Source organism: Squalius cephalus, assembly GCF_949319135.1.
Source record: "Squalius cephalus genome assembly, chromosome: 5".
Taxonomy (NCBI): domain Eukaryota; kingdom Metazoa; phylum Chordata; class Actinopteri; order Cypriniformes; family Leuciscidae; genus Squalius; species Squalius cephalus.
In genome coordinates this window covers 28,501,548-28,514,952 of record NC_137126.1, presented here as the reverse complement: position 1 = coordinate 28,514,952, position 13,405 = coordinate 28,501,548, and the positions used below count along the sequence as shown (strand labels likewise).

At 37.7% G+C, this 13,405-nt stretch overlaps 2 protein-coding genes across 2 annotated transcripts; both read left to right on the top strand.

The window, feature by feature from the left end:
* Positions 1-257: 257 nt before the first annotated feature.
* Positions 258-5,038, top strand: dlb (deltaB). Its single transcript, XM_079870457.1, has 7 exons — positions 258-519; positions 682-921; positions 1,288-1,354; positions 1,500-1,757; positions 2,237-2,598; positions 2,750-2,966; positions 3,395-5,038. The coding sequence occupies exons 1-7, from the start codon at positions 469-471 to the stop codon at positions 4,045-4,047; spliced, it is 1,848 nt and encodes a 615-aa protein (XP_079726583.1). The 5' UTR covers positions 258-468; the 3' UTR covers positions 4,048-5,038.
* Positions 5,039-7,106: 2,068 nt separating this feature from the next.
* Positions 7,107-11,935, top strand: ppp1r14aa (protein phosphatase 1, regulatory (inhibitor) subunit 14Aa). The gene is made up of 4 exons (XM_079872080.1): positions 7,107-7,388; positions 8,869-8,943; positions 9,693-9,725; positions 11,172-11,935. The coding sequence occupies exons 1-4, from the start codon at positions 7,209-7,211 to the stop codon at positions 11,334-11,336; spliced, it is 453 nt and encodes a 150-aa protein (XP_079728206.1). The 5' UTR covers positions 7,107-7,208; the 3' UTR covers positions 11,337-11,935.
* Positions 11,936-13,405: the final 1,470 nt, after the last annotated feature.

The following is a 13,405-nucleotide window of genomic DNA, read 5'->3' as shown; positions in this document are numbered from 1 at the left end:
ATAAAGAAATATTCATCAAGTTTTCATACTTGAGAACTCCTGTGCACATCTGCCCAACATCACTGTGTTGAAAAATATTAAATGATATAGACAGCAGTGTGGCTAGCTTCAACCCTGACCCTTCAACTCCATCAACACAACTGCCACACGCAGCAGCAGATCAATTTAATCAGGCCAATATTATGGCATATGTCCCCTCTGACGTCACGTGGAGGGGGGCAAGACCTATATAACGGCGTCCATTCATCAAGACATTCAATGAAGTAAAACCGCACGCGCTGAAGAACGGAGACGACAGACGAGTGCGCGTTCCCTCTGAAGACACAGTGGACTTTCATGGACGTACCAGAGATTTCTTACCAGGACATCTAACTGTTTTTTTCTTCTTCTGTAGCCCTAAACACTTTAAAGCTTCGGATGAAGATACGTGCGTTTTATTGTAATAAAGTTTAGGATTAACCGAGCGAGATGGCGCATCTGTCTTTGTACTGCCTGCTGTCTGTGTCGCTTTTCCAGTTGGTAAGGAGCCAGTTTAAGGCTTTGTCTATACTTAATTTATATTTTAATTTTCTCTTTAATGTGCCTTTTATAGTATGAATATTTGTCTCCTAGCATTGTTTATTTTTTTAATTAAAATAGGCTATGTAGAAGTCACACTACGGGTTCTCTGTTCTTGAACAGGTGGTTTCATCGGGTGTGTTTGAATTGAAAGTTCACTCGTTCAGCACGACACTGCGCTTGTGCAGGAGGACGCGAGACTGCAACATCTTTTTCAGGATTTGTCTCAAGCATTCCGAGGACGTCATCTCCGCCGAGCCTCCGTGCACCTTCGGAACCGGTCAGACGAGTGTCCTGCGAGCGGACCAGAGCTCCATAGCCGGCAGCGCAGCCATCCGGGTGCCTTTCCACTTCAAGTGGCCGGTAAAGTAACATTACACTAGATTAACACTAGCAAACAATATTTCATTACTTCATTGTGTAATAATTAAGCTGATCTGAGAAAATAACTAATTAGACAAATGCTGCCTTTACATTTTATTTTGATTTTTTTTGCATTACTGCAAAATTATTATTTTTATTCAGGTTCCCTTAAGTTTAACTAAACATTTTACATGTAAATAAGTGCAAAAGACCATAAAAAAGACCATGCAAAAATCTGAAAATGTAACAAATAGGCCTATAAGTCGAAAAGAGAGAGAGAAAAAAAAGACAGAGAGATTGTTAGCTTCTCAGTTTGAGCGAAAAAAAGTTTTCCTTGGATCTGGAATAACTTCTTGTTCTTTTCAGGGGACATTTTCTCTTATTATTGAGGCATGGAATGCAGAGTCTCCCAAAGAGCATCATGATTACACAGGTGAGTGGCCCTGTTTCAGAGACTCTGTAGCAATTTAATTCAAAATAAAGATACAGACATGATGCATTACTAAATTAATAGTTTTTTTATTTATTTAATTAACTAATTCACAGCTTTTTCATTTTCCTTGAATTTTCCCCAACAGAGAATCAAAACAACCTGATCAGTCGTTTAGCAACGCGAAGGCGCTTGGCGATTGGGGAAGACTGGTCTCAGGATGTTCATTTCGGCGATCAGAGCGAGCTCCGTTACTCGTATCACGTTTTCTGTGATGAGTTTTACTACGGCGAGGCGTGTTCGGATTACTGCCGTCCCCGTGACGACACGCTGGGACACTACACCTGCGATGAGAGCGGGAACAGGGAATGCCAAGAGGGATGGCAGGGAGACTACTGCTCCGATCGTGAGTAGCCTACAACCTATGTGTGTGTCAGATGGTCAGAGGTCTGTTAAGTCCTTTGGGATAGTATGTCTGGGTCCTAAAGAAGCAGTCCTATCTCTTTCTTGATCACTGTATTTATGTGCTATTGTGGTTTGTGTGTTGGAACCTGAGCAGCAGCATTACGTCCCTCTTATCTCTCATATCTTAGTGTGTGTGTCTGATGGAAGTTGAGCTGCTCCTTCAGAGCTTCTGCACTTCTTTTGTTCAGCCTAACAAAGAAACCCAACAGATACATGTTAGAGGGTCGTTCTGTGTGTGTGTGTGTGTGTGTGTGTGCACGCTTGCCGTAGCTCAAAATACAAAAGAGTTCATTACCTCTGTCAGCTCACCAGCTGCTGGCCCCTACACTTAACACACCCATTCATCTGCCCTCTCCGGGGGGCGTGGTGTGTGTGTGTGTGTGTGGTGTGCTTACCCCCCTTCTCTGTCTCCCCCCACAGCCATCTGCTCTTCAGACTGCAGCGAGCGACACGGTTACTGCGAGTCACCCGGAGAGTGTAAGTGTCGTCTGGGATGGCAGGGGCCGTCCTGCAGCGAGTGTGTGCATTACCCAGGATGCCTGCATGGGACCTGCTCGCAGCCGTGGCAGTGTGTGTGTAAGGAGGGATGGGGAGGCCTCTTTTGTAACCAGGACCTCAACTACTGCACCAACCACAAACCCTGCGCTAATGGCGCCACCTGCACCAACACTGGACAGGGAAGCTACACTTGCACCTGCCGGCCGGGATATGGGGGCACAAACTGTGAGCTGGAGATTAATGAGTGTGACTGCAACCCCTGCAAGAATGGTGGCAGTTGCAACGTAAGTCTAAGCTCACTTATTAATAAAACTATCTATCTATCTATCGATACATTTTTCCAAACTATATGAATGTGATTTAGGATAAATAAGTATGCTCAGATCAATGGATTGTGGAGATCAAAAATGATTTGATACCTATTTTTCCTTGCAGGATTTGGAGAACGATTACTCCTGCACATGTCCTCAGGGATTCTATGGGAAGAACTGTGAGATTATTGCGATGACGTGCGCTGATGACCCCTGCTTTAACGGAGGGACATGTGAGGAGAAATTCACCGGTGGCTACGTCTGCCGCTGCCCCCCAGCCTTTACCGGATCCAACTGTGAGAAAAGACTGGACCGCTGCAGCCACAAACCATGTGCCAATGGTGAGTTTTTGTGTTGATTGAAAAAATGCAATAACAGAATTGTGAACAAAACACCCACATTTACCATGTATTAACCCTCATGTTAGATATCTTTCTTTTGTGGAACACAAAAGAAGTTTTGAAGAATGCTAATGCTGCTCATACAATGAAAGTGGATGGCAACTACAGCCTCTCATGCTCCAAAAAGTAAAAGCACATTAAAAAGATAAAAAACATATTACATATGACAAATGCACTAAGTCTTCTGAACACATAGAAGTTTTATGCATGGAATTTTTTTTACATTTAATTCACTTGACAGCTGTGGTCACCATTCACTTTCATTGTATTGAAAAGAGCATAGTTCTAAACATTTTTTCATGTGCTACTGTTACAGTTCCTCTCTTCTACACCTACTCATATGTAACCTCCTCTCTCTTTTGTTGTAGGTGGTGAGTGTGTGGATCTGGGTGCTAGTGCTCTGTGTCGCTGTCGCCCTGGTTTCACCGGCCCTCGCTGTGAGACAAACATTGACGACTGCGCCCGCTATCCATGTCAAAATGCCGGAACCTGCCAAGACGCCATTAACGACTACACCTGCACCTGTACTCTAGGTTTTATGGGTAAAAACTGCAGCCTCCGAGCAGACGCTTGTCTCACGAACCCATGCCTTAACGGGGGAACGTGCTACACACACTTCTCAGGGCCAGTGTGTCAGTGTGTGCCTGGGTTCATGGGTTCGACCTGTGAGTTTCCTGTGCAGGGAGGTCTGGAGATGATGGCCCCCCGGGTTGGGCAGACCTCGCCTTCAGCTGTGGCTGTGTCATGTGTGTTAGGTGTGCTGGCTGTGTTTTTGGGAGTGTGTGTGGGACTGGTGGTGATCAGGAGGAGGAGGCATAGACTGCGCAGACAACAGCTGTGCGATTCTGTGTTTAATGATTTGGAGACAGTGAATAATTTCGACAGGCAGCACTATCCCTATGATCGAGACTTCAGTCAGGTGAAACCCAGCAACACTGAGAGCCGCATCTCATTGGCGGCCTCTCACACGCTGCCTGCTGGGCAGGACTTCCTGTGGAGTGCTGGAGGAGGGCTTAGATGAGATGTGTAAATGCCCAAACACATGCATACACTGATGTAGACACATGAGCATTTACACGAACACACAAACGCATATGCAGGGATGAGAATTTGGATGTAGCACTTGCTTTTGTCTTAATTTTTATGAATGAATGAATGAATGAATGAAAGAATGAAGTATGTCTTAGCTGAATAAGGGATTGGACCTTTGCCATCTGTAAAGGTGGAAGACTCCGTAAACCAAAAACTAAAAGAAACAAACACTCACACTACTGTGTGCTGGGCTCTGTCAATCTGTTTCCATATGAAGACAGACACAAGTGCTGAAAGCTGAAACAGACTTAGGTTACAGAACTCTATATGAAGAGAACTCATATCTTTATACAAAGATAAAAAAGTGAAAAATAGCTCTATACAAAGAGAACTAAGTAAGGAAATACCTCTATTGAAAGAGAAAGAAGTAAGTTCAACTGAAGAGCATTGAAGTTAGGTGCTTTCTTGTCAAACTCTGGGCTCTGTATGAGACTGATGAAAACAATAACTTTTTTTATTGCATAAGGGTGAGAGTATCACCTTTGTTCATTTGTTAGGATGTTGCCAGCAACAGGTTTAATAATAATAAAAAAGGTATAAATAAGAGAAAGCAAGCAGAACACAGTCAGGAATATCAAATGATATTCTTAAGACCAAAATGGGAAGATTTTGCTCCAGTTTTGTATTGTGTATTAAGCAGTGTGTTTTTTTTCCTCGGATGATATGGGGAAATATGTGTCAGTGGTTCTTATGTTAAATTACATAAAAATCAGATTTTCTTCAATGGGGTTTGTCTAATGAATGTTTATTTCTTTTGCCAGATGTTTCCTATTAATTTAAACCTAAGTTTACGCCTAAGTTTCTATTTTGCATTTTTGTACTTTTGCTTTCAATCATTGTCTTATCTTTGTAAAGATTTTATGTTAATTTATTTTGTATATGTGTTTGTTATTTTAATGAAATGAAGTAAATTATATGAGAAAAACACCAAATTTCTTCAATTCTATTCTTTCTACAATGTCTGGATTAGTTTTTTTTAATTGCTTACACACTTCAAGAGACACTCAGAGAAACCATTCACTCATGTACCTAATCTTCAGACCAAGTCTGCAAAACTGCAAGCATGCTGTACACCATTGTTAAACAAACAGTTCTCTACATTAGACACGTTATTCAAAACTAACAGCTCTTGTGTTTCATTTTGAAAACGCTGCCATTCAAATGCCACAATCAATTACCAATTACTTACACCCAATGATCATGTGTGAAAACACTTTACTATACATAACTTGTTCACTTAGAAATCAAAACTCAATGTTTTGAAAAATAATGAAATGATTTTTGCCTCTGTGCATTTCTGTTAATATTGTAAATATACCTACTTCGAAATCAAAACTCAATGTTTTGAGAAACAACTCATTTTTGCATTTCTGTTTATTCTGTAAATATGTACTGAATATACATACAAGTTAAGTCACCTTTATTTCTATTATCATTATTCAGCTCAAGTCAGTTCAGAGTTGATTCAATTCAATAACTGTAAAGTTAATCAATTGTGCATACATACTGTAGGCTATATACAGTGTATTTGTGCAAATACATGTACGTGTGAGTGCACAGATGTGCAAAAGACACGTTTTTCACATCTGTGTGTAGTTTGGCGTGTAGGGTGAATGTAAAGTGGGCCATTTTTTGTTAAACGTGCAATTTAGATGCCTAGATGTTTTTATTTTATTTTGTTTTTTAACTTTTGTTAACTTTAAGGTCCAGCTGTAATAATTCAATTTGAATACAGTTGATATAATGTGTTACTGTATTTGAAAGGTATATACAATACACATTTTGAGATCATGCGCTCCAGACAAATTTATTTTCAGGTAAAGTTGGCCAGCTGGTCTGTTAAAGTGGGCCATGCCTGATTTATCAAAAATTATCCTGTATCTTGTAAAAACACATGATTTATTAAAACATATTATCAAACAAACATATTCAACAACATATTTAACAAACCCAAAAGCATATAGCCTAGACTATGAGTAAAATTCATACTCAATGCATGTGCAAAATTCAAAACAACTGATAGAACATGTTGTGTTGACATTAAATTTGATCAAATGACCTCTACAACAAATAGTTGTAAAAATTGAGTAAAACTTTTAGTAAAAATCTGTTTTCTCTTTAAGCACTTTAAAGGAACTTTGTGTTTCCATATTTAAAAGCTTTATATTCTGAATCTACATTTTGCTCTTCTCATCCTTTCTTCACCCCACAGATTGAACTTAATGCCTCATCTTATTTGCTGCTCTTTCTTTCCTTTCTTCCATATCTGACTTGAATTTTGACACACTCAGTTCTGTTTTCTAAAAAAGTAGATTATACATATCATCTAACCAGTGAATGTCAATTTATATAATAAATTTGAGTATAATTACTGAAGGTTAAAGACCGCCCACTTTACCGGAATCCCACTGTCCCATTTATCTAACACATTCAGTCTCAATGTGTTAGATAAAGTGGGCCGGAATCAGTTAACTGTAGTAACAAACAAAACAGGAAATGTCACAATAATATTTGTTTACATTTAGTGAGCAACCTTATCAGGGGTTTCTACATTTAACCTTGAGGGTGTCCTCCTTTTGAGGTGTGGCCACACCCACCAGTGTCATATTGAATCAACCAAAACTATTTTATCATTTAAAGAAATAGTGTCTCTTTGATTGAAGACCACTGTCATGCGCTTAAAGTGTAAAATTTAAACCCATTGAGTACAGTACAACCAAACTGAAACGGCCCACTTTATCTGCATTCACCCTATGGCTAATCATTTGATGGGTTGTGTGCAGACTTTCTGTGCAAAAACACCATTTTTAGAAGAGTTTTGAATGAAGTGTTCGCTTTTGCAAGAGGTGTGTGATGTTTTGTGGTCTTGTGTGTATTTTAGAGAAATTGTGTGTAAGCAATTACAAAACTGTAATATCATGTAATTTATTTTTAAACATTTTTTTCTGTTACAACATTAAATGTGGGCCTACCCCATAAATCCACGAGCGTCTGACGTTACCTCCAATCAAGTTGAGAGCGCGCGCCACTCAGCGTCCAGCTTCTTCTGTCCACGCGCTCATTCTCAGACGAGCACAGGCGCATGCAAACATGACTGAGGAGATACATACCGGTCATTCCCCGGATTTAGATACTAGTCCAGAGCACGGGATGAACATGCATAAGCGTCAAGCGCGCGTTACTGTAAAATACAACCGCAAACAGCTTCAGAAAAGACTGGACGTGGAGAAATGGATCGATGAAGGTCTTGAGAGGCTGTACGAGGGCAAGGTGAGTGTTCATGCTCATCCTCCTCACAGGTGCAGTGTTGACGCTCAAAACTACAGGTTGGTGAGTTCGGAAAAAATAGGCTAAGTCAATTTTGATGGAAAAATGAACGAGGGCGCCGCATTTCCAAACTCTGCTGTCTCATGCTTTATTTTGAAATGTTTGACTGCTGAATGTGTAACAGTTCCTTCCCTAAGAAGTTGACCACAAACGTTTACACACTACTCTCGATGTCAGTTTAAAAAAATGCATATTCACCTTTGTACTTTTAATTCAGGTTTCTTATTGTAAACAGGTGTGTTGATTTTTGCATAGTTGAATGCAGTAGTGTATAGACAGTTAACTATTTTGTCCATAAACATGAATTTATGGATCATCTTTCATGAATGTTTGGTAATTTTGGTTTTAAAAAGTGTCTGTAGACAGAAGAAGCACCAAAATAATAAGAATGAGACACTATGCATTTGAATAAATAATTCTGAAATATTTTACACCACTCAATGAAAGGCTGCTTCTGCATTTAAATATTTTCAATATCATTATGTTGACAACACAGTTCTGTTTTATCTGTCTGTATTTGCATTTTCCCAAATGAAAATTTCACATTTTTGCATTTAGCAGATACTTTTATATGCTACTTACAATAGAAACAAAAGCAATTAATCAAAGATCCAACAAAATGTATATATAATATGGTTATATATATATATATATATATATATATATATATATATATATATATATATATATATATATATATATATATATATAATATGGTTGTATAAAGCAGATTAAATGCAATTATCTCCTCATACACCTTTAAATGGTGTGAGAGGAGACTGTGAGTCTCAAGTTTATATACAACAACAGCCTTTTGTTAATGTCCCTCAATTACAGAGGGGGATCACTTGGTTTTATCGCTACCTTACATGGGCACCCCTGAGAACCCGTCTGCGGCAGCAACAGGCAGGAAGTTTAAACATAAGCTGTGTGTTGTTGTGAGACGCTGTCCCACAGTAAGAGACGACAGAGATGTCTCTCGGGAGTTGTGTTATGCGATCTGTTATCTCGATTTGTTCTTTTGCTTATGTGTACGCAAAAGTTTCCCACTGAGATTATGGAATATTGAGACTGAAGATATTCTGAGATACTGAAACTGAAGGCTGCTGAAGAGTTGAGATATAATAGGCAGTGGAGATGTGAAGTGGAATAAACAAATGAGGTTCAGTGCAGCGGTGCCATAATTGGTTCAGTATGCTGTAATTGTTGGAGATGTCTTACATTGGACTTCATGTCTACAATGTCAGATTTACAGTTTGTCCTATGCCTATATGGTTTTAGCTTCTCATAGGTCTACTACTTTCTGCAGTGTTTTATTTTTAAATTCTCATACCTGTGTATTTTGTCTTGTGTATTTCTGAAACAGTTAGTTCTTTTAGCACACTTACTAATTTTTTTGTGTGTGTGTGTGTTTATGTTGGAGGACATGCCAGAGGAAGTGAACATTGATGATTTGCTGGATCTCTCAAGTGATGAAGAGCGAACACACAAACTACAGGTTCCATAATCCTCCTCTCTCACTCACACCACATCCTGTGCTTGTATTTCTAGCCATATTTACATTTATGAATTTAGCAGATGCTTTTAAAAGCAACTTATAAAAGAGGAACACAAGCAATTTGTTAAAGAGACAGTAATATTCATAATATACAATGGCAGGTTTATTAGACAACTAGATTTTTTTGCGCACTGGGAAAATCTCTTACAAATGTCAGGTAAATAAAATGACCCTCTAGAGAAGAAGAAAATACATTAGTAAGCATTCCTCCGCCCCAATACATTAGTGCTCAAATAATACATTAACATTTTTTTTTTTTTACATTTAAAAAAAAAAAAAAAAGGCTCTTTTTAATTATTCAAATTTTAAAGTTTGTATCTCACATGAAAATGACTTGTAAAAGATCCATTGACTTTGAGGACTGTCTGCCATTTTAATTTTAGATGAAGATGATGAGTGGATGCCAGAGCTTTTATACCATGTCCCTTGACCTAAGTATTTGCAGGGACTCCACATTTTTCTCAGAAATGAGAACTTTGTAGACTCATTTGTCTGAATGCTCTACACAATATATAACCATTTAAGGCTTCATATTCTCCACTGGTTGCACACAAGTGCATGTTAGTTTACACAGTTGTTAATATAAGTATTACTGACTTTTTAGGCTCATTTAATTGAGTTGCATTTGTTTTGTTTTTTTGTTTTTTTAAAGATTAGAAATTATTAATTTGTTTTCATTTGTTTTACAGGTTCTTCTGCAAACCTGCACTAGGAACACTGAGGTACTTTCATCATTCCATCCATCTTTAAATCCTTCTCTTTGTCATCATCTTTCTATCCTAACATTTTTCTTGTTTCTTTTCAATTTTTTTTGTCTACTCACCCTCATTACCCCTCTATGGACTTTTTCTCATCCTCTTTCCTGCTCTCTCTGAGGGACACTGCAGTGGCTGACACTCCCTTCCACGCGTTTCTCACAATGATCACTGTCAATGACTGATTTGTTCTCTCTTTCCCTTTGCCCCTATTGCTCTCTGTTAGCACAAAGCCATTCTTTCATCGGGGCTCTTTAACAATGTACACTCTCAGCCTTTTGATTAGTGTGTGTGTGTGTACATGTTTGTTACTGTGTGTGTATGTGCTGAAGATTGTGTGTCTCTGGGTAAGCTAGTGTTGAAATGCTGACACATCATGGAGAATCAGTCGAGAGGAATGTGGCACTTACCACACACACACACACACACACACACACACTCACACTCACACTCACACTCACACTCACACTCACACTCACACTCACACTCACACTCACACACACACACACACACACACACTCACACTCGCAGAACACTGACATCTGAAAAACGTAATCAATTTTCATGTGTGATACACACCAGGGCACAATTCTCACCATTTTCATTTTGAGAATTTCATTTGATTGTTTAAGATTGTGAAGCTTAAAAGAGTAAACATAGAAACTGCTGACTGGTACACATACAGTCTGCAGAAGATATTTACGAGCTTTATATAGTTTACACACAACAACCAGTAGATACATTTTTAATTTATAATAAGTATTGTTTAATTTTGTTTAATATTCTCTAATTTTTTAACAGACCACAAGATTATGATAAACCAGTATTTTGCACTGACCCTTTTTTAAGATAATAGGAACACTTTATCTTAAGTATTTATAAAGTTTTACAGAAAGTTGTCCTCAGTGTTAGGTAAGTTGCTCTAAAAAGTAATTAATACTTTTAGCTACTAATTACATCTTCAGCAGTGTAATTGGATTACTGTACTAATTACTCTCTATAAAAAGTATTGCATTACTTATTAATAATTACTTTCTAAATCCCATTTAAACCTCGACCAGTTGAACAATACAAGGATAGACCTGAAACTGCTCTTTTAATTCTTTAAAATAAATATTATAAAATTGCATAAATTATTTTTGAACTGACAACTATTTGAACTAGGGAGAAGGTTACATAAAAAAAAATACATTTTAACATTAGATGTAAAATTTGTATGTTAAATCCACTATTGTCTATAGTGTCCTGTGTAGTTTATAGAAATTGTGTATAAGCAATTAAAAAAAATATGTAATCAGGTAATATATTTTACATAAATTATATTTTTTTCTAACAAAAAAACAAACATTTACATGCTTAAGCACAATTACTTTAAGTGTGTACAGCTAGATTAAGCTGTGTGTGTGTGTTCAGGCCTTCATTGCTGAGCTGTTGCAGAAGCTGCATGGTCTCCACAAACAGGAACAGTTGCAGAATGAAGGAATTGAGCATCCCTGTCTCCACACATACCCACATCACCATGGCAACATCCATCATGACAGAGGCAACCATCAACATCCAACACATCAGACACTGTGATTGTATCTGTTCCGGATTATTGCGGTCACTGGACTGAGCTCCCTAACACACTCAGGACACACATGCAACGTGCAGTATCCAACTAGTTTAGCAACTCAGTAACTGTGAGGTGTTTGTTTACAAACTCATAAGAGTAGTACATTTAATAGTGTTCAGTTGTCAAATTGCCATCACTCTTGGTATGGTAAATATTTGGTTCTTTCTTGCTTGTTGACCGGGTTATGTTTGAACTTGCAGTATGCAAGTTTACTTGCATTTAAAGCTTAATTCACAATAATATACTAACATGTTAACAATCACAGGAAAGTACATACTAATTAAGTTTAATGGTGTTTATGAACTGGTAGATTTCATAAAATAAAAGTTTAATAAATGTAACAAGTTTTTGAATGTGTGTGGCGTTAATGGCAGGTGAACAGAGCATCACATTGATCGTAGGTGCGCTACAATGTATTGTCCACCAGAGGGAGAAGTAATACAAGATGTGCACTTTCTCTGTATTTTACGTTAGTACCTCTCATCTGTATACAGACTAAACAACTAGACCTACATGAGGAAGGCAGGTATTAAAGGGGGGTGGCTTTTATTTATGTCTGTGTTTTTACTTGTACAACTCAGTGCAAAATTAGAAAAAAGATATATATATATATATATATATATATATAAAATTTTGTTTTAGGTTATGCTAAAATGTCTGTGAAAAGGCTAAAGATTCTTAGTTATCCTGTTCATATTAGAATGTTCTATACAGTGGTTTTCAACCTTTTCAAGACAATATTCGAAGGCCCTCCTGTCTAAACTGAAATGTACCTCTGGTACTTCAGTTGTAATTAAAATAAACTAATAAAATATGATGCCAGTTAAACATTGTGCATTTTTATTTACCCTGGTTTCACAGACAAGGCTTAAGCCTAGTCCCAGACTAAAGTGAATTATTGAGCTGTTCTAACTGAAAGGAACTTGCACTGACGTTAAATGACTGATCTTAAAATATGTAAAAGATGCACTCCAGTAATGTTTTTTCTAAGGCATCTTTATAAAAGCTAATTAAATGTCCTATTTGAACTAAGGCCTAATCCTTGCTTAATCTTACGCCTGTCTGTTAAACCAGGCCTTAGTGTTTTCTTTGCAAAATTTTATTAATACTGTTTTAACATATATAAATTTGAATATATGTAAGACTTATTAGAGCCTCTCTGGAAGTTTTGCAGAGGCCCCATAGTGGGGTCCGGCCCCCTGGTAAATAACCACTGTTCTACTAGATTCATTCTGGACAACTGGTTGTGTTTGACCACTCATCCAAGAAGCCTTTTGGGTATTTGGAAGCCTTTGCACAGCTTGTGCTTAATCAGGGGTTTTCATACTGTTTCTGGAGCGTCCAAAATGTGCAGTCCCAGGATCAATAAGAAAACCCCAACACTAAATGAATCTACTAGTGCAGTGATTCCCAACCCTAATGAAATCTTGCATTTGCTGTACAAGACCTGATGGTTAATTCATAAATTCACATAATTAGAATGTAACACATGAGAATCACAGGAACAGCCTATTCCAGCTGTTCTAATAGGATACCTTTAAAAGTTTCAGTTACTATGTCAACTGTTTAAGGTTAAGATTATTAACCTTAAGATTAGTGACACTGTACTGATCTGAGACCTCAGTGAAACCAAGTAACTGTGGATATCAAAACTGTTGTCAAAACATTATCTCTGTGAATTTATTTATTTATTTGCCTTTATTTAACCAGGCAAGTCACTTAAGAACAAGTTCTTATGTTCAACAACAGCCTAGCAGGAGAGTTAAAATCTCCTGAATGTAATAAGCAAACATACATTGCTATACACACATATACATTCAATTAAACATGTTTATGTGCATTCAACTCTCGAGTATATATGAGTGTATGTGTACTGTACATGTCTGTGTATTTGAAGCTGTACTTGTGTTATGTTATTTGTTGTGTGTGTGTGTGTGTGTGTGTGTGTGTGTGTGTGTGTGTATATGAAGTGTTATGTGTGTAGGCAAGTTTGTGTGTGTGTGTGTGTGTGTGTTTGTTTAGGGAGGGTGTC